This window comes from Cetorhinus maximus, chromosome 14 (assembly GCF_964194155.1).
Source record: "Cetorhinus maximus chromosome 14, sCetMax3.hap1.1, whole genome shotgun sequence".
Taxonomy (NCBI): domain Eukaryota; kingdom Metazoa; phylum Chordata; class Chondrichthyes; order Lamniformes; family Cetorhinidae; genus Cetorhinus; species Cetorhinus maximus.
This window is the reverse complement of record NC_135892.1, coordinates 105439639-105460175: the sequence shown is the minus strand read 5'-3', so window position 1 is coordinate 105460175 and position 20537 is coordinate 105439639. Positions and strand designations below refer to the sequence as shown.

Genomic DNA, 20537 nt, shown 5'->3' with positions numbered 1-20537 from the left:
ATCCCAGAGTGGAACCCAGCTTGATAGATCCTTATTTAGATTTTATTTGTTTGTTTAGATACATGGAGAGTAGCTACTGAACAGAGTCACAGGAGTCAGTTAATGAACTATTAACAAAAGAATAAAACATTTATTGAAGAAAAAATGAACTATATTACAATACTCCTTCACCCACAACTATGCCTTTACAAATATATACAGATTTGTAAGGATAACACAAACTTATAAAAGTTATCTTAAACTTTAATGTTCGCAGTAAGTACACAGTCCATGTACCAATTGGCACCCTATGGTCAGACACAACACATTCTGAAATCAAGTGACAGATGCCACCTCAACCAGATGCAATGGATCTCTCCTCAACTCCCCCCAGACACTTGTCACACTGAGCGCCAATTGGTTTTGCTGTACTCCATCTTCCACACGAGGATTTCCAATCACCACTCTCCAAGATCTTGCCTTAGAATCTTCTCCCAAACCGACGCTTTTTCTCAGACGCCTTCTGCAAGGATTCACTTCCAGAATTTCGAACTGTCCTTCTGATGTTCCTCTTCCCTAAATCTTAGCATGTATTCAAGCTGTCTTCCACGCACTCTCTCTCACCAACTCAGCCGTCAACAATACAATGCTGCTTCATCTTCCCATAGCAAAGAGTTACAGACCTTCAGTTGTCTCTTTGGACCTTCTTGCCTCTTGCAAGCTGTTCTCACTTTAAATGTGCTTTCTGTAGCCTTTTACCTCTAAATCTGAAGCTTGGAGCCTTTTCTCTCTGCCCCTCACTCTTAAATTCACTTAACAGGACCTTTTTCAGGTTCCTGTCCTTTCTTTGACTAGAAGATCTACTTGAAACTTTTCCCTGTTTCTGCCTCACTCCTTTGGCCTTGGGACCTTTTGGTTCTTTTCTGAGAGAGCTCCCTCTCACAGTGTCCAGGCTCTCTGTGGCCTTGGCTTCAAGCTCAATTTAAAACTGTTGTTTCTTTAGCTTTTTTTTGTGTGTCTGTTGGAGGGACCTGCCCCTCCGGACCCCTGTAGCTAGGCAACAGCCCAATTCTTCTACTCTTGTTTAACTTCTCTTTAGGAGTTGTAAAACTCATTAGAAATGCAGACACCTTTTTAAAGTGAAACTAAAACTCAGTTTGACGTTTCTTAACACACACATACAGAAATGCAAACCAAACTTAAACTTTAAAGCTAAAACTCATTCTTAAAAACTACAAATACCAATATAACTTACTTAAACTATCTCTTTTGCCTAACAGTTACAATATGCAAACAAGCCATTTAGCTCAACTGAGATTGACTTTCCACATGAGCAAATAATCCGAATCACCTCATATCCATTTATCCTCATTTCTTTCATACACCTATCCAACCTAACCTTGAATGTTGCTAAAGGTTCTGCCTCAGCTCTTAATCCCGGAAGTGAATTCTACAGCTTCACAGCTCTCTGTGTAATGAAGTTTCTCTTGCTGTTTTAACTCTCTTATGTTTAAACATGGATCCTCAGTCCAGGATCCTCAACCACTGGAAATGGCTAACTCTCTCAACTCTGCCCCATCCTTTCAAAATTAAAATTTGCATTGCTTCAATGAAAGAAAACAATTTTTCTTCACATTTGTACTTCTTCATTATGCTTTCATTAAGGCCTTAAAATCCTTCCTCTAGTGTGGAGCCAATATGGTATTCAAATCGCTATCATGGCTTTATATGAAAACCTTTTGTAAAGGTCCCTTATTTGCGTAATCAAATGGCCTAAGCACTCATTTCAGCTGCAAGCCCTCATCATCTCTTTTTCTGACTTTGCCAAAAGGCTGTGTTTGCTGCCTTTGCGCAGTTCGACTGTTTTACTCAGTTACGTCATTGAGAGAGATGGAGTATGCAGTAGCCAGGACCAAATATGGCACTGCTCAAATCATCACAGCTAGGCAGCTGAGTCTCGCAGTGAGCGGTTAATTAAAATTTCTTCCTTGTTGACTTGCCAGGCTCAAGCTGTAACGTTAACACCTTCACATTTTCAAATTCAAAGATTCAGGTCATCAGCGTGCTGCAAGGATCGTTTTTTTTATACCCATATCAGTTTAAGTTTTCAAAGTTCTGATCTTTAAAGAACGAAAGCACCTAAAACACTGAGGGAAAATAATAGCGTAGAAATATATTTTTTTATTATTCATTCATGGGATGTGGGCATCACTGGCTAGGCCGGCATTTATTGCCCATCGCTAATTGCCCTTAAAGTGGTGGTGAGCCGCCTTCTTGAGCCACTGCAGTCCATATAGTGTTGGTACATCCACAGTGCTGCTAGGAAGGGAGTTCCAGGATTTTGACTCAGCGACAGTGAAGGAATGGTGATATATTTCCAAGTCAGGATGGTGTGGGGCTTGGAAGGGAACTTACAGGTGGTGGTGTTCTCATGCATCTGCTGCCCTTGTCCTTCATGATGGAAGCAGTCGTAGGTTTGGAAGGTGCTGTCTAAGGAAACTTGGTGAGTTCCTGCAGTGCATCTTGTAGATGGTACACACTACTGCTACTATGCATCGGTGGTGGAGGGAGTGAAAGTTTGTGGATGGGGTGCCAATCAAACGGGCTACTTTGTCCTGAATGGTGTCAAGCTGCTTTAGTGTTGTTGGAGCTGATCTCATCCAGGCAAGTGGAAAGTATTCCATCGCGTTCCTGAGCTGTGCCTTGTTGATGGTGGACAGGCTCTGAGAAATCAGGTGGTGAGTTACTCACTAGGATTCATAGCCTCTGACCTGTTCTTGAATCCACAGTATTTATGTGGGTAGTCTAGTTCAGTTTCTGATCAATGGTAACCCTCAGGATGTTGATAGTGGGGGATTCAGAGATGGTAATGCCATTAAGTGTCAAGGGCGATGGTTAGATTCACTCTTGTTGGAGATGGTCACTGCCTGGCACTTCTGTAGTGAGAATGTTACTTACCACTTGTCAGCCCAAGCCTGAATATTGTCCAGGTCTTGCTGCATTTGGACATGGACTGCTTCAGCATTTGAGGAGTCGCACATGGTGCTGAACATTGTGCAAACATCAGCGAACATCCCCACTTCTGACCTTATGTTGGAAGGAAGGTCATTGATGAAGCAGCTGAAGGTGTTTGGTCCTGGCAGAACCCAAACCGAACATCAATGTTGGGGCAGTAATTGGCCAAGTTGGATTTGTCTTTCTTTTTGTGGACGGCACATACCTGGATAATTTTCACATTGCCAGGTAGATGCCACTGTTGTAGCTGTACTAGAACAACTTGGCTAGGAGCATGGCAAGCTCTGGGGCACAAGTCTTCAGTACCATTGGTGGAATATTGTCAGGGCCTATAGTCTTTTTACTATCCAGTGCCTTCAGCTGTTTCTTGATATCACGTGGAGGGAATCAAATTGGCTGAAGACTGGCATCTGTGAAGCTGGGGACCTCCGGAGGAGGCCGAGATGGATCACCCACTCAGAACTTCTGGCGGAAGGTTCTTGCAAATGTTTCAGCCTCATCTTTTGCACTGATGTGCTGGCTTCTCCATCATTGAGGATGGGGATATTTGTGGAGCCTCCCCCTCCAGTGAGTTGTTTAATTGTCCACCACCATTCATGACTGGGTGTGGCAGGACTGCTGAGCTTAGATCTGATCAATTGGTTTTGGGATCAGTTTGCTCTGACAATTGCATGCTGTTTATGCTGTTTGGCACACAAGTAGTCCTGAGTTGTAGCTTCGCAAGATTGCCACCTCACTTTTAGGTATGCTTGGAGTTGCTCCTTGCAACCCCTCCTGCACTTTTCATTGAACGAGGGCTGATGGCCTGGCTTGGTGGTAATGGCTTAGTGGGGGATATGCCGGGACATAAGGTTACAGCTTGTGGCTGAGTACAATTCTGCTGCTGATAGCCCACAGCGCCTTATGGATGCCCAGTCGAGTTGCTAGATCTGTTCGAAATCTATCCCACTTGACACAGTAGTAGTGCCACACAACACAATAGAGGGTATCCTCAATGTGAAGACGAAATATTGCTTTATTCCAATGAGTTGCAAGTGAAGCTCACAGAAAAAAATGCCAATAACGGATTAAGATGGTCTGTCATGAAGCTATTAATGTATATAATATTATTGGAAAATACTTCTCTTTTAAAATAGAGGTTTAGTCTGTGGGTGTGTCTTAATTGGATTAAAGACAGCTAGTCTGGGTGCTTTGATGTAATCTAGTTTGGAGATGTAAGAGAGGTAGAGGTGCATTTGCATTTTGTTGAATAGTGCATTCAAGAAGTGGGATGAAATCTGGCACCTAGCTAGCAGAGACCAAGCAATATGTTTATATTACTGATAAAATCGGTACTATAAAAGGGGTTTTATTGTTAGAAGAGGTGGAGTTCAAAGAGGCTGGTGATACTATGAGAATTTACATTCAATGAGATGTGCTGGATATAACCAATAGCAGTTTTGTGTGTACAGAGCAGAGGCAATGTAAGATCAAAGCAGCTGTAAGCCTCCAACTGTCTCCACAGGAACCAAAGTGAAAAGAACATAATTTTGAATTCATGAGGCGAAAATGCTTTGCCTGGTGTCTGGTTAAGTCCATGGGTTGCTGTTGCCTTAATGGAAATTAGTTTGGGAATTTGCAGATTGGGAATTTGACCTGCAGCAGGCCAAGGACGGACATGTGGGCATGAGAGCAGGATGGTGTGTTGAAATGGCAAGCGACAGGAAGGTCTGGGTGATGTCGCTTGCCATTTCAACACACCACCCTGCTCTCATGCCCACATGTCCGTCCTTGGCCTGCTGCAGTGTTCCAGTGAAGCTCAATGCAAACTGGAGGAACAGCACCTCATCTTCCGATTAGGCACTTTACAGCCTTCCGGACTTAACATTGTGTTCAACAACTTCAGCTCATGAACTCTCTCCTCCATCCTCACCCCTTTTTCCTCCCCTTTGTTCAAATATTTATTTTTAAATTTTTATATGTACTTTTTTCCCCCACCTATTTCTATTATTATTTTAAAAATTTATTTCCATTCATTGTTTTATCCCCACCTTTTAGCCTATTTTGATATTTTCTCCCACTATGTCCCCTCCCCCCACCCCACCCCCACTAGGGCCATCTGTCACTTGCTCACCCTGCTTTCTACTCTTACTGTCACCATTAGCACCTCCTTTAGCCAGTATCACCACCATCAACACCCCTTCGACCTTTTGTTTATGACATCTTTTGCAATCTCTCCTTTGCCTCCACCTATCACTGGCCTTCTATCCAGCTTCATCTGTCCCACCCCCCCTTATACAGTATATATTTCACAACATTTCTACTTCTCTTTAGTTCTGAAGAAGAGTCATCTGGACTCGAAACTTTAAACTGTCATAACCTATATTTTTAAGTTAAAGTTTCCCTCTGAGATTTTTAAATAACTCAGCTTTACCAACTGCTGGATCATAACATGGTCACAGTCAGGCAAACTTGTGACCAGTGAGTCAGCTTTTTAGTCCTTGCCTGCAGAAGAACTTTTCATTCCTTCCCTTTACACTCTGTCTTTTGGAGAGAGAACAGGGTGAGCAGGAGTATAGGAGGTGAGGAGGGAGAGAGATAGGGATTGAGGAGGAACGGATGGGGACCCTGTAAATACTGCCCAACACTCCCCAGGGACGCCTACCGACACAGTCCTTGGAAACTGCCGAATTTTGAAATTTGTGCCTGTGCGCTCTTTCTGATGTCACCACCCCCTTGCTGCCCTGTGCGGGCCTCAAGTGCACATGCGCAGAAGTCTGCGCATGCGTAGAGTGATACTAGCAGGCTGGGCTCAGCGGAGTGACGTCACTAGACTTGAGCGTACACGTGGACTGGTGCGCATGCGCAGACCGCTATCTTGCAATGGCAGGAGGCAGTGTTACCAAAATGGTGTGTGGTACACTCCCAGCGTGAAATGTAACTGCACATGCTGCCTGCCACATTGGATGCTTTAAAGTACTTGTGGGCCCTTCTCTAACCACGTGTGCCAGAGGTGTAAGCCGTTTGAATCTCTGTATCTCAAGTGTAAAAAATTAGCAATTACTTTTTAAACTGCCAAAGGACAGGTGGACAATTAGTTGGCTTCAAAATTCAAACTTGTGCATTAAGTCAGTCCCTCTTTCTCCTCCAACTCAATGTACTTTTTGATGTTTATAAAAGTCAATATTGTAGGTAATCAGAAGTCATTTTTCCACATTTTTCAGATCGTTTATCTTTTAGAAAAAGACTCAATATAAATAGTATTTCAATTAAGTTTTTATCATGTCCTTTTGTTTTTTAAATCATTTGAATAAAGCTATAAATAGAAAGTGCTGGAATCTAAAGATATTCCATCAGTACAACTACCTGAATAGTACCGATGCACCAGATAAATTACCCATATTGCACATGCTAAAGCTGAATAATTCAATACAGCACTGGACAAAAACATGAAGGCTTTTAGGAATGCCTGTGGCCTTCAAATAAAATCTTTAATAAGTGTGTTAAAAGAGGCAGTCATGATTCAGTGGATAAGTTTGACTGTATCTTTATAATTTTTTAAAAATTGTGCTTGAATCTAAATTTTGGACATTAGCAGTTTCAGTTGGGAGAAAAAATACTTGATGGAAAAAATCTCAAAGAATTTTGAGTGATTTGTGGGAACAGCTGGCCAAACTCAGCAACAACAGGGTGATTGATATATTCTCATTACAAAATAGCAGATGTTATGTGTCAACCAACATGCCATCGCTAATGCTGAAAAAGCCAATCACAGCATCACCTAAAGGAGAAACAGGTATTTAAAGTAAGTTTTTTAAATGAGGGATGCATAACAGATTTCAAATATGGATATAAAATTCAATTTTCTCAGCAGCTGATGGTCACATGGTCCTATGGTTAAGATCATTTATGCTATTCCGCTGAACCATGCTTTACTTCCTTGTGCGATCAAAACACAGTGCCAGAATTTATCCTCAGTCAGTAATAAATCATAATGCATGCAAATGTTGTGCCAATGGTACTTGTCCTCAGAACCTATCAGAAGATAAATAATTACCTTCTCAAGGAGTTTGCTGACAACATTCTCCATGAATTTCTTATGCAACGAATTCGACCCATTCAATTGGCAGAGGAAGTTAATTGCCCAAATCCGCACAGATTGATCATCTCTGTTTTCACTGCCAAGGGGGTAAAATGACAAAAAAAATCAACTTTTTTTTTAAAGAAGTTATTAAGTGCCATCCAAATAATGGCTCACAAGAATGTTACTATTTCAATAATCTAATTCCAGCCTTACTGAAGGAATATAATAAATAGGTATTTTTCTGAGAGCATATACTTTCCAATTCCTGTTCACTATTTATTTCCACGTGACCTCCCCATTTCAAGACCCATCTATGTCAAGTGTGTACTATGGTAGATGATCAGTTCTCAGGTGCCTGCTAATGTCGTTCTAACCCAGCTGTCATGAAATAAGCAAAAAGGTTTCCATGTGCTCTCTACTCTTTCATCTGATGCATTCTGGCTAATAGTCGACTATGAAACATTGATACCATGAACCTTTTCAGTGTGTTAAAATAATGTTTTAAGGAGAATAACACAAGCAATGATTGTGAAAACTGTTCTCAAAAAGATTGCAAGGAAACTTACAAGGTGCAGAAAAACAGTGCAAAATATAGGTTCTAAATATGTACTTTTTTTAAAAAAAGAGCTGAAGTGTCAAAGTTGCAAAATACAACTACAGGCTACGTGGTTACAGTGTCACTGCGGACAATTAACCATAATCCAAATTTTAAAAAGTCACTGATACTTCCCTCAACAACATGAAACAGAGCAGCTAGATTTCTCCAAGTATATGGTCCTTGCGACTTTAGGAAAAATATTTTAGTGGGAAGTAACAAAAGCTAACAGTTAAGCTCCCTATTAAGCACTTACTGGTTATATGGTTAACAACTACTTACCCTTAATTATCATTTACAACTACTAAGTATCTCTGTTGCAAGACAAATTACTTTTTCATGGAGCACTTTACCCAAGTTATGCAGGTCGTATGCATTTCAGTCTTGCCTAGCCCATTAGAACGAGCATTCTTATTTTCCCTATTCTAAAAGGACATTAAATGTAAATAAGAGGTTTCAGTAACAATTACAGGCGATCCAGGTTAGGGAGTGGCGAAGATGTCCTTGTTGCAACACACTTGGTGCAATCTTGGTGTAAGACAGGTGATGCTGACCAACTGAGTAAGCATCTAATCCTGTGCAACAAAGATGGGAAATTTTCTTGATTCAAATGAAACACCTGCAAGCATTGATCAAATCTGTCCATGCTCTATTAGAAGGTGGATAATCACTGGAAAGTGAGACAATTTTAACACTGAGATTTCAAAATATTAAAAAAAAATATGAATTTGAAGCAGCATCACAATCTACCAATCTAACTGATTCAAGTTAAGGACATGGCATATTTTTTCAATCAGCATGGCAAGATTGTCATTATCACAATCTGACTGCCAGGAGAAGTGATTCCCCCAAACTAAATGTTCACTGTTTTTTTTTAATTATACTGCTCTCGAGTCCTGACAGAACTGGGCTTTACCCAAGTACAATCCTGCATTCTTCCCATTGAGCTTCTATCCAAAATGTCAACCCTTCCCCACCCTTCATCCTTAAGACTGAACTCCTTCCCAACTCTCTTGTTTGAGCCTGCGTTCCTCCACACCACCCCCACCATTGCTCCCTTAACCATTTCCATCCCACAGACATTATTTTCATTTATCTATAAGATTAGAGTGCCTTTCCTTTCTAATGTTTTCCTCTTCAGTTTATTTCTTAGTTGCACTAAGCTCCCAGCTTCAGATTACACTATCTACACGTGACACTACCACCATTTTGCGACATGCCTGGGATCTTAAAAAAAAGATGAGTAAATCAAAGAAACATTTGCGAGAAGTGTAAAGGTAAATTGAGAGACTTACAGGAGAGAGAAAACAAGAAACTTGCAGAACAGCAACTGAAAGAGATACAGAGAGCTCCAGAGTTGACACAATGTATGGAAGCACCACATAGAGAGGAAGTGAAAAGCAGAAGGACTGATCAATTAGCAGGTCAGCTATCTGCTGGTGAGTACACAGGGGGCATAAGGCCAGATCCCTAACCCAGGTGCACTGTCACATGCACTGCTGGGAGCTATAGCCTGGCATTCTTAATTGGTGACAACACCAAGAGTCTCAGTGTCTCAAAGCAATACACTTTCATGGTCCTCCCTATCAATGTTAAAATTGCAAGAGATGTGCTGGGACTTGCACCTCAAAAGTCCAGCCTGGATGCATTGTAGGATTGGGGTATTCTCGAGAGGTAATATAAGAGACTCTTGAGGTCTGACTACTTAATCCAATTTATCTGCAAGCAACATGCTAAGTGGTTCTCCAAATAAATTTTAATTTATTAATTTTATTACATTTTGTTCCATTTTTGGTCTCAAGCTCAAGGTTCCAGTTGATAGATTGTGTAAACAGAATTTAAGCAAATCCACAATCAAGAAATAGCCAAAAGTCACAAGAGCAGCAGATAAAAAGGAGTAAATTCAAGTTGTATGAAAACAGTGCAACAAAAGTGATAAAGAGTGCATGGAGGTAGAAAACAAAAAAGATAAACAATACGTAATAGTACACAAAAGCAGCATGTACTTCAAGATGAACTTAAAACTACGTAAATACTTTGTTCTAGGAATACTGAAATAAAAAGCCAGAAAGATCACAAAATAATAGTCCCTTTTCACTTGCCCATTTTGTGCAGCAACACTGGTGACTGCAGGCTAATTGTTTACGAGGACTATGATTGAATCCTGTTTTGTGAATGGATCACACTGTGTGAGCATTTTCCAAGGTCATGAATCATTTCTCTCCTCTCATCCAAATTAACTCTTCCCATTCCTGCAACTAACTCAGAAACCAGCTATTCTCTTACTATTCAGTGGATCCGTTGGCTGCACATTCATCTCCCAGTAGTTCTATATGGATGTGTACATCTTGAATTAGCCTAGACAAAAATAATAAAGAATTGACATTTTAAATCCTCTGAAAACCCACCAGAAATTTACAATACATAAAAAAAAACTCAGAGCTAACTTGTGAGAGTACAATCATTTTTTTTAAACTTACATTTGACAACACAACTGAAAAATTAATTCCATACTTTAGATGTTTCATATTTCCAACAACTATATGCAGTAAGTGCAAAATGACAAAAGCATGAGATTAAAATTGACTTTAATTTGAAGACACAGCGTTTATTTAAAAAATTAAGATTAAAATATTTTAAACCATTTTACCTCTGATCCTTCCTAAAAACAGGTCCAAATAGACATGCCTCTACAAATAGGTCTACATGGTTTTCAGCACTTGCGAAAGGATCTGGTAGAAAATCTTTAGCAGTAGAAGCGGTGGACAGCCATGTTTGGCAGCAGTGAGTAATTAACATGTTGAAGACTCCAGTTTTGGTTTGCGATATTTCAAGCAATTTGTTTGTAATCTAGAAAAGGAAAGCAAGAATGAACTTATATTTTTGCAATGTCTTCTATAACATCGGGATGTCCCAAAGTGCTTCACAGTCAATCAAGGGTAGTCACTGTTATATTGTATAAAAGGTAGCAACCAATTTGCACGCAGGGAGGCCCCACAAATATCAGTGAGATACATGACCAGGTAACCCGTTTTTCAATAAAGCTGGTTGAAGGATAGACATTAGCCAAGGCACCAAGAGAACTCGGAAAAAAAAACAAAACTGCTGTTAATACTCAGCAGGTCAGGCAGAACCTATGGAGAGAAACAAAAGGGGTTAAAACCTGTAACATTTCTATCTTTCTTCAATTCTGGTGAAAGGTTATTGGCCTGAAACGTTAACTCTGTTTCTCTCCACAAATGCTGCCTGACCTGCTGAACATCTCCAATATTTTTTGTTTTTATTTCAGATTTCCAGAATCCACAGTGTTTTGCTTTTGTACTAAGAGAACTCTCTTCCTCTCCTTTGGATAGTACTCTGCAACGTTTTACATCCACCAGAAAGGCTGACAGGGGCCTCTGCTTAACATCCCATCCGAGAGATGGCACCTCTTGACAGTGTAACGCATTACAATGAAATGTCAGAATATATCTCTAGAGTGTGGCTTGAATTTATTTGACTCAGATGAGTGTGCCACCAGTAATACACATATCCAGTGTGAAGGGAATGCAAACTGCCTTTAAAAGAGAATTAAAAAGAATAAAGAGTAGAATGGTTGGTTTCTGTGCTGTAAAGCCTATGAAATATTTACCACTCAGTAGGGATACCAGTCAGAATTATCATCATTATGAATTATCTGCATATCTTCTCAATGCATTTCTTGGACATTTTACTGTCTTGCATGATAATGTTGAAATTCGACAGATCAATCAATTTTCCCAACTATCTTTTTAACTATCATTATTAGAAATTTCAGAACAATAGGTAATGCTTAAAAGGAGATACACGGAAAAATATTTACTTTGAAGACTGAGTCAGCTGTACATTATCCGGAAGATTAAAAATCTTAAGAACCTGTCCCTTTATCGCTTTTGTTTGTTCAGCAGGATGAAGGTTTTGACTTCCAAAGTTCCCCTCTGGCAGTATAATTCAATTCACACAAGCCCAATGTAGCTGTCGACTACATATGGCCTCATATGCAGCACACACAGCTCCCCTGTATAATGTTGGCTGCATTTGCTGCCAACACTACGCAATGTGGAGTTGTATGCATGGCCACCATCTTTATAAGGGAAAAAGTAGGTCGCGAAATGCAGTAGGGCACCTGTGCAGGTGATCATTGGCCCTGGAATTGAAAATCTTACAGCGCAGACAGCAGAATCTCTCAGGGGTCCCACAGTTTCCTTCATCCCATTTGATTTCCCTAACATTTCTCTCGTCTTTTTTACCCCAATCTTTTGGGAAGGCATCTTTCTCCCAATAAACCGTCTTTTCATAGCATCTTATCTCAGTGGTGTGGAAGGTACGGTGTGTAATTAACCCTGTATCCCATCAACTGCCTACCCTGTTGGTCCTCAGATGTGCTGTGCTGGGAGAAACATACCCGGGAACTGCAAACAGAATTGTGGCCATCATCAGGTGAATCAAAAGCCGCCTCCCTCCCATTCCGATCCCTGGAAACCGGGAGGCCTCCGCGTCCTGACTGCCTGTCCGTCACAGGCTCAGAAACTGGGTAAACGGCTTCTAACCGGCACTGTGTCTCCTGCAAATGACAACATAGTATTCTGCGCATGCACAGACAGGAATCGGTGCCTTCTTCCACAGCCATCTTGCATTAGCAGGAGACACGGTGTATAATGTTAATTGGTGGTTAGCAGGATCTAATCAGGTTTTTGCGGAAGTAACAAAATTATGCTCGAAATGATTTCGACGGAATCGCCATTCAACATCGAGAATACCCGAGGACAAGCTGTTAAATGTAGGACATATCCAACAAGCATGAAAATGTCACAAACACAGGCTATGTTGTGTAGGATCTAGAATATGGCACAGGGCACATTGCATAGGTTCCAAATCAAGTAGAATTGAGGCAGATCAGCCATGATTGTATTGAAAGGTGGAGCAATTTCAAGAGGCCATATGGTCTACTCCTACTCCTATTTCTTATGTTCTTATATCCATTGGGTGTATTGTGTAGGTGCAATCGCTGTGTTAGTGGTAGCTTGGGCCACCGTTAATTGCCATGCTGTCAGGCCCTTCCAGGCTGCTAATGGGGGCCAGAGTAACATTACACAAACAAAGCTATGCACAGGTGCATTAAGCAAGTTATGGAATCAACTGATTACTTGGAGGACTGCCCCTTTAAGTTGTTGCAAACATTTAAATTCTATAACAGCACATAAATTCCTATCCCTCAATAGGGAGAACTGCAATTAGTGAAATACCCAACACTTAACCTGCACCTGACTATTTAAACTAAGCTGCCTCCAGAAACCTCAGCAAGGTTAGCCCATTTCACATCAAGTGGACGTGAATTCTGCAACACCCCACTCACATTCAGGATTCTGCGCGAGTGCAAAATTCTAGGCTCTCACACTTCTAGGTAAAGACACTTTCGCCTCTTTCCAAAAGGTTTTGCCCTATCATCTTTTCGATCCCAATAGCAGGTAACAAAATTAGAAATTGAGCTAGAACAGCTCCGGCAAGATATATTCAGAATGATTTAATGATGTTTTAATTTTTGGCACTCATATGTGCACCACCCCTTGGCCTCAGGATATTGATCACAGGAGTGTCCTCCCTAAATAGCTCCTTTCTAAAATGACATTTCATAAAATAATGCACAGCATCATCTGGGGAGCCATTTGGACTCAGAGCAACAGTTAAAATTGTTGGTTTTGGCACATTAGCAAAGCAGAGTGGGAACTTGGTCCCAATTTCTGCACCTCCAAATGTTCTAAAAGAAATTAGCTGAATTATCAAGATGTATTCAATGATCTGTGCTTCCCTACACTGAATAAAGTATTTTCCACCATGGATATGACTATATTCCCTCCCTCATAGCACAGATCTTAAGGGGAAAAATAAGCGCAACATCTTTTAATGATATCCATTCCCAAATGCTAAAATGACAAGAAAAATCAGGTGGATCGTTTCAACTTAGGTTTGTGCAGTAAAATCTTAGTACTGATCATTTATAATGCTGTTCAGATAATAAAAACCTATATGCATTCAATATTTAGTTAATCATTATGATTTCAAATCGTGATCTTCATAATTTAATCCACTCAGCCAGGCCATGATGAAGAATATGCTAAACAGTTGCCAAGTGGGATACTGGGTCAAGGAGGTTGGGTGGCGGGGGAAGAGAGCAATCCAGAACACGCACAATCCTCTGAAGCAACTGGTTATGAAGCAGTACCAGTAGCGACCTGGGAGTAGGTTACTCAATCATTCTCTTTACCCACTAACCAATTAAAACTGCATGTGTGTCTGTGTGTTTGCATTAGTGAATAATTCGCAAGTGACAAAAAAAGCAGTAGTTACATTTTTGGGTTTTTACTTAAGAGTCAATGGGCGGTACTTAATGGAGGCAGTGGGGGTCTCGCCTGTCGGCTGAAGAACTAGCGAGAGCCCCTCGTTGTTTCTTTTTGGGAAGGCCTGCTGCATTAAGTGCCAATCATTAACTGGGCAGCGGCTGCCTTCCCCCATATTAAGGATCCAGGGTCTGAAGTCCTGCCTGCCGAGACCTGCCAGCCAATCAGAGGCCAGCAGTTTTTTTCACTGCTCGGCAGCACCATTAGGAAGGTGGTGGCTGCTGCTGGTAGTACATCGCTGGGGAAGGAGGGTGTTGTCGCGGGAGAGGGAGGGGGGAGTCGCAGGGGAGGGAGGGGGAATCGCAGGGGAATGAGGTGGGAGTCATTGTGGGGTCAGCAGGAGGTGGCTCTCGGCAGGACCCCCCTTCCCAATGCTCGGTCCCTCAATCAGGCACCGAGTGTTTAACAACAAGGGACCCATCCTGGAAGCTCGCAAGCAAATATGCCAGAGTTTAGGTGCACATAATAGCTGGTCTGTAAAAAGATTAAAGAGAAAGATGCTTCATTCTTGCCACTGTCGTGCACAAACAACCCACCAGTGTGTGGGATTCTCTGTTTATGCATGAAAGAAGAACAGGCCACAAATTGGTTCATGAAGCATTATGAAAGATACTAACTTTTTCAGATCAATTTTAAGTCTTAATGATTGTCGGCTTGATTAACACCAACAAGCTGCTATATTAATTCTGACAGCATTACCTTAGCAATTATCTCAACACATCATTTCCTAATATTCATTTGGTTTGAATCAGTTTTCCTTTGATCAAAAGTCATCTCATCTAATTTCACATCATTATACCTGACACCCAGCATGTTTCAACTAGATAACAGGTCCTGATATTAAAATTCAAGAAGTAACACATGAGCTGTAGGGGGGAAAAAACATTAGTTTTAAGGAAATAATGTGAATTTTAATCTGTAGATTAAACATGGTGGACCAAAGAATTGTTTATATAATTCTGAATTTATTCAACAAACTGGCCTGGTGTACTTTGGATATCTCACTCTCTATCCAAAGCAGACCAGATATAACCTTGCTTCAGTCCTGAAAGCAGCAGTTTCCATTGCATTCATTACTCTCCTATTAATGCAATCATGAATTTAAAAGGTTTGCATTTCCGACAGGTCTTCAAACATCAGTGTCTGTTTTGACTTGCTGAGCATTAAAAACCAAATAAGACAGACAGCTTTGATCCATTACTTCCATTAAAATATGGATCTCTGCTTGTAACAAAATTGTGCAAGGCTTCTGCTGCTGAATCTGTGATTTTTTTTTCCATGCTAAGCATTCATTCTGACAACTAAATAAGGTTCTGGGGCTGAATCACAATGTGTGTTCGCTGGCATTTTTAAAAAAAAATGTTTCACGTCAATTGTTCTTCTTCACAGCCTCCTGGGAGATAAATACCTAACCAGGAGGTGATAAATGCACATAACTTTCTGCTTATTGCTGCCAGAACACTGAAAATTTGATTAGATTCTTCAAATTTGGGTTTTTTTTTTTGCATCGTAATCTCTTTTCTAGTACTGCATACCTCACAGCACTACTCACAAACAGAATATTAGATAGTTGGGAGTGAATTATGAATTCGTAATCCAACCTGTAGTAACTGACAATAATCAGAAGTAAAGCTCGAGTGTTTGTTAGATCAAAGCTCAGCTCACCCTAGAGTGCCACTGTAGTTGATGCTACGTGGAGGGAGAAGGGGAAGACCAATAGCATGACTGGTCATTGACTCTCCTTAGTGTAAGTGAATAGCTTGAGAATAGTGAGATAATCATTTTCCCAGACTATCAGACTGATTAAGGCAACGTGGCAGCAAATATCTCCAGCTTGGAAACATAAAGGATTCGAGCAAGGGAAAGAACAGTAACCAGATAAACAGATGGTTATTTCTCTTCAATAAGTACGACAAATTACACTACAGCCAGAAATAAACTGAAAACCATATTTAAAGCAAAGTAAATTCATTGCTTCTTCATATCAAACATTTGAATTAAATGACCATTAGTTAAAAATAACTAGAGGTCGGTACAGATCGGCAATGAAAAGAAAATTAGAATATAATGAAGATATTATTGCCAGTAATCTGCAGAAAAATAGATCTATGCCTATGACTGAGTAAATGAATAATTCACCAGCAGCAGAGAATTAGGTCATACCCAAAGCTAATTTGTGGAGAAGTTGATAAACACACAAATATCCTCCAGTAATAGCAGATGGTTATAATCTACTTTTAGAAATCTAAAACATGAAACAATAAACACTATGAATCCAAGATCATAACTCAGGTTACATCACCAAGCTTTTCGGAAGGTTAGTTAAATCTAATTGCATAAACTTCAACATTCTATTTTAATCATCTAGAAAGAGACGACAGCATTTTCTGGAGATCAAATGTGCGTTGAGAGAATAAGCTTTCATTATTTAGCTACTGAACAGTTTAATACACAAAATTCAAAATAGCAGCAAGAGGCCTTCAGTACTTGACAATATAATAAGAGGATGTAGGCTTCATTTCTCCTAATTATAATATGAAGTGATCGTATAATCCTTACAGCTTTCCTATCTATCTTATCCACATGGAAATGCTTTTTCTGGAAAATTGTTCACCTCCAAATATTTTTCTTATAAATTCTCCCCTCCTATTTCCTCAGGCTACAACATATTTGTAGTAGGGGATACTGAGTTCAACCTTCTGCATCAATGCCATTTTGCAATAGTTTTCCCTGCCTACAGGAGAACATCTGATGATAAATGGGTGCCTTCTTTTGGCTGGGACTACCAAATCAAGGCAGTAATGCTTCCTCAAAAGCACGTAATTCAATTTTTACAATACTAATGATGTATTTACAGCTTAAAACACAGAGCTGGCTAAGCCCCCTCAAGAGATAGGTCATCCTGCTGAAAAGATAAGCCATCAGAGCACTCTGTTTATATGCTAATTGTATTGATTGGAATTGACTGCCAGTCAACCAGGTCTACAGCCAGCATAGAGTCACTAAAATAACTGCTGACCCTTCCACTCATGTCTTCATTACATCCTGAACATAAGGAAAAACAGTGGCCAGAATTTTACATCTCGTGGGCGGGCGTGCCCCCGACCCAAACGGACGGGAAATAGCGCAAGGTGATGTCGGGCGAGTGTCCCAACGTCATCCCGCACGTGAGCAATCTTCAGGTCGGCGGGCACACGCAGGTGTCGGAGCCACGCCCACCAACAATTAAAGGGCCGCTCAAGGCCATTAAAAAGGCAATTGATCCCGATTTTACATTGCCCGTGCGATTTCACGATCGTGGCACAGTAGGCAGGCAGGCAGCCCACTTTTAATGACATCTCATCCAAGGGTGGGATAAAAAGGGTCTGCGGCATTGCCATTGTGAACAGCGAGGAGTTTAGGAGATAGTTTGCTGCTGGTTGCTTATTTGAACTTGATAGCTTCATCTCCGTTGTGAGCTTCAGTTTTAGCATTTCTAGGCTTCATTTCAGGTGTCTCCAAGGCCCCGGGGGATTTTGACTGTGTAGACCCTTCCAGGCACCAGACAACCTTCTGCTACCCTGGTAATGGGGATTGTACTCTCCGCTGGTGGCACATCCTCTCAGGAGGAAGAGAAGGGCAGAAGGGAGAGGAGGTCAGGTATTCCTATGTGGCTTCCAGGGGAGCAACCTGTCGGAGGAGAGGTGCAGGCACATGGGGCACAGGGCCAGCAGGTAGACCAAGGCGGAAGGGGGTAGCAGAAGACGCCATTATCCTGCTGCCAGAGTTTACAGGCAGTGTTGAAGCTACCTCAACATGTCTGAGGTGCAACACCAAAGGATGCTCTGCCTCTCCATACGAAAAAGGAGTAGGAGTAGGCCATTCAGCCCCTCGAGCCTGCTCCGCCATTTAATAAGATCATGGCTGATCTGATAGTAACTTGAAATCTGCATCCTAGCTACCCCGATAACCTATCACCCTCTTGCTTACTTATCCACCTCTGCCTTAAAAATTTTCAAAGACTCAGCTTCCACCACTTTTTCAGGAAAAGCATTCCAAAGACTCACGGCCCACTGTGAAAAAACTCACCTCATCTGTTTTAAATGGGCGACCCCTTATTATTAAATAGTGACTCCCTAGTTCTAGATTTTCCCACAAGAGGAAACATCCTCTTCACATCCATCCTGTCAAGACCCCTCAGAATCTTATATGTTTCAATCAAGCCACCTCTTACTCTTCTAAACTCCAGTGGATACAAGCCTAGTCTGTTCAACCTTTCCTCATAAGACAACCCACCCATTCCAGATATTAGTCTGCTAAGCTTTATCTGAACTGCTTCCAATGCATTCATATCCTTCCTTAAAAAAGGTCACCAATACTGTACACAGTACTCTAGATGTGGTCACATGAGTGCCCTGTACAACTGAAGCATAACCTCCCTACTTTAGTATTCAATTCCCCACACAATAAATGATAACATACTATTAGCTTTCCTAATTACTTACTGTGCCTGCATACTAGCCTTTTGCGATTCATGCACTGAGACACCCAGATCCCTCTGCATTTCAGAGCTCTGCAATCTCTCACCATTTAGATAACATGCTTCTCTTTTATTCTTCCTGCCAAAAAGGACAATTTCACATTTTCCCACATTATACTCCATTTGCCAGATCTTTGCCCAGGGAGACTGTGACCTCCATTTGTCAGATGATTGGACCTGAGATCACCTCCAACTGTGTGGGTGGACACCCCATGCCAGTGGCTCTGAAGGTCACAGTGGCCCTCAACCTCTATGCCTCTGAATCCTTCCAGGGATCAGTGGGAGATCCTTGTGGAGGGTCCCAATCAGCTGTCCACAGTTGCGTCAAACTGGTGACAGAAGCTCTGTTCAGGCAGGTAATGACATTCATTCATTTCCATATGGAAGAGACGAGCCAGATTGAGTGTGCCAGAGGATTTGCAGCAATTGCTGGGTTCCCCCACATCCAGGGTGCAATCGACTGCACACATGTAGCCATCAAGGCCCCAGAGGGTCAGCCGGGTGCCTTCGTTAACAGGAAGGGATTCCAGTCAATGAACACCCAGGTAGTTTGTGACCACAAGACTTGTGATTTGTGATTCAGAAAGTCTGTGCAAGGTGCCCTGGCGGCTCCCATAACGCTTACATCCTCAGACACTCACAGGTGCCAAGGCCAGCTCGACTGGATGGATGGCTGCTGGGTGACAAGGGCTATCCGTTGAAAAGGTGGCTTACGACACCTCTCCGCCGCTCCAGAACAGAGGCAGAGCAGCGTTGTAAAAGCAGTCATGCCTCCACAAGGGTAGTGATAGAGAGGGCCATAGGTCTTCTCAAGATGTGCTTCCGATGCCCGGGCAGTTCAGGGAGAGCACTAGAATTCCTCCCGGAACAGGTGTCACTAATCGTGGTTGCATTCTGCGCTCTCCACAATCTGACTCTGGCAAGAGGGGACCCACTGGAGGAAGAGGATCTTCAGGAAGCTCCACAGGCCACGGATGATGAATCCGGTGGTGAGTCAGAAGAGTTGCTCGGTGAGGAGCACAGTGAAGATGTAGAGGCAGGCCTCTGGATCCTTCACGGAGGCAGGGACACCTTGATCCAACGCTCCTTCAGCTAGGCTGCCAAAGATCTGCTTCCACCTCATGCCAGGGGTGCCATCTCCATCCCAAATGTTTGAAGTGACACTTTCCTTTGAACCCAAAGTCCACTCAGTACCTGTGCAATAAAGTTTAGAGCCACTCATGTCCAGCATGAGATAGTAACATGTCCTGCACCTAAAAAATAAGTGACGCATAGTCAGGCCATTAAGACAAAAGCAAAACTTATATCATGTTGTCACTCACACCAAAGGAATGTAACAATATATGGTGTTAATGGTCACAACCAGTAAACAGGTTAACAAACATGGCAGAACAGAAGATCACCCGTGACCAGGCCCTCTTGTGGTCATGGTGCCTTAAACTTATGTTTGCGAGTGTTGCATCGTGTTGTCCCTGCCCTCGCTAGCAGCAGCGTTGGAGGCAGCCTGCTGACTGTGCTGTCTTCTTAACCTTGATGACCTTGGCAGTCGTCCTCTGACCAGTGGAGGCTGTGCTGGCCCCACCTGGGAAGGAGCAGCAAGTGCCACAGCTGACCTCTCCCCAGTCATTGAAGCCTCATCAGATGCCACGGTCACTGGCAGAGGAGCTGCTGCCATCATCCAGAGCGCCCTGTGAGGAGCCCGCAGAGACAACAAGCAGCTTGTGCGCCAACGTGAGGTCGCTCTGGACGTCCCTGCTCGCCATTAATGGACGGGCACCTAGCTGGGGTACTGGGTGCCTCATCCATCTCCCATACTGGCACTGACCTCCTGAGGTAATTGCCTCCGTGAGAGCTTGCAGGTCCAAGTGCAACCCCAGATTCTGTCCCTGGAGTTGCCTCTCTGAGTCGCCACTCTCTCAATGGAGGAGGCAGTGTGCTCGGCGATGAGGG

At 42.1% G+C, this 20537-nt stretch overlaps 1 protein-coding gene across 4 annotated transcripts in view; it reads right to left on the bottom strand.

Moving 5' to 3' along the window:
- tarbp1 (TAR (HIV-1) RNA binding protein 1) overlaps nt 1-20537 on the bottom strand; it is a 189617-nt gene that overhangs the window by 95820 nt on the left and 73260 nt on the right. For all 4 annotated transcript variants that reach the window (XR_013578732.1, XM_078557419.1, XM_078557418.1 and 1 more), the window contains 3 exons: nt 10303-10502; nt 9939-10010; nt 7031-7151 (listed from right to left, as the gene is read on the bottom strand). Coding sequence is in view for 3 of the 4 variants with exons in the window: in XM_078557419.1 (XP_078413545.1) it covers nt 7031-7151; nt 9939-10010; nt 10303-10502 (393 nt within the window). In the remaining variant the exon portion in view is untranslated. The remainder of the gene's footprint in view (nt 1-7030; nt 7152-9938; nt 10011-10302; nt 10503-20537) is intronic.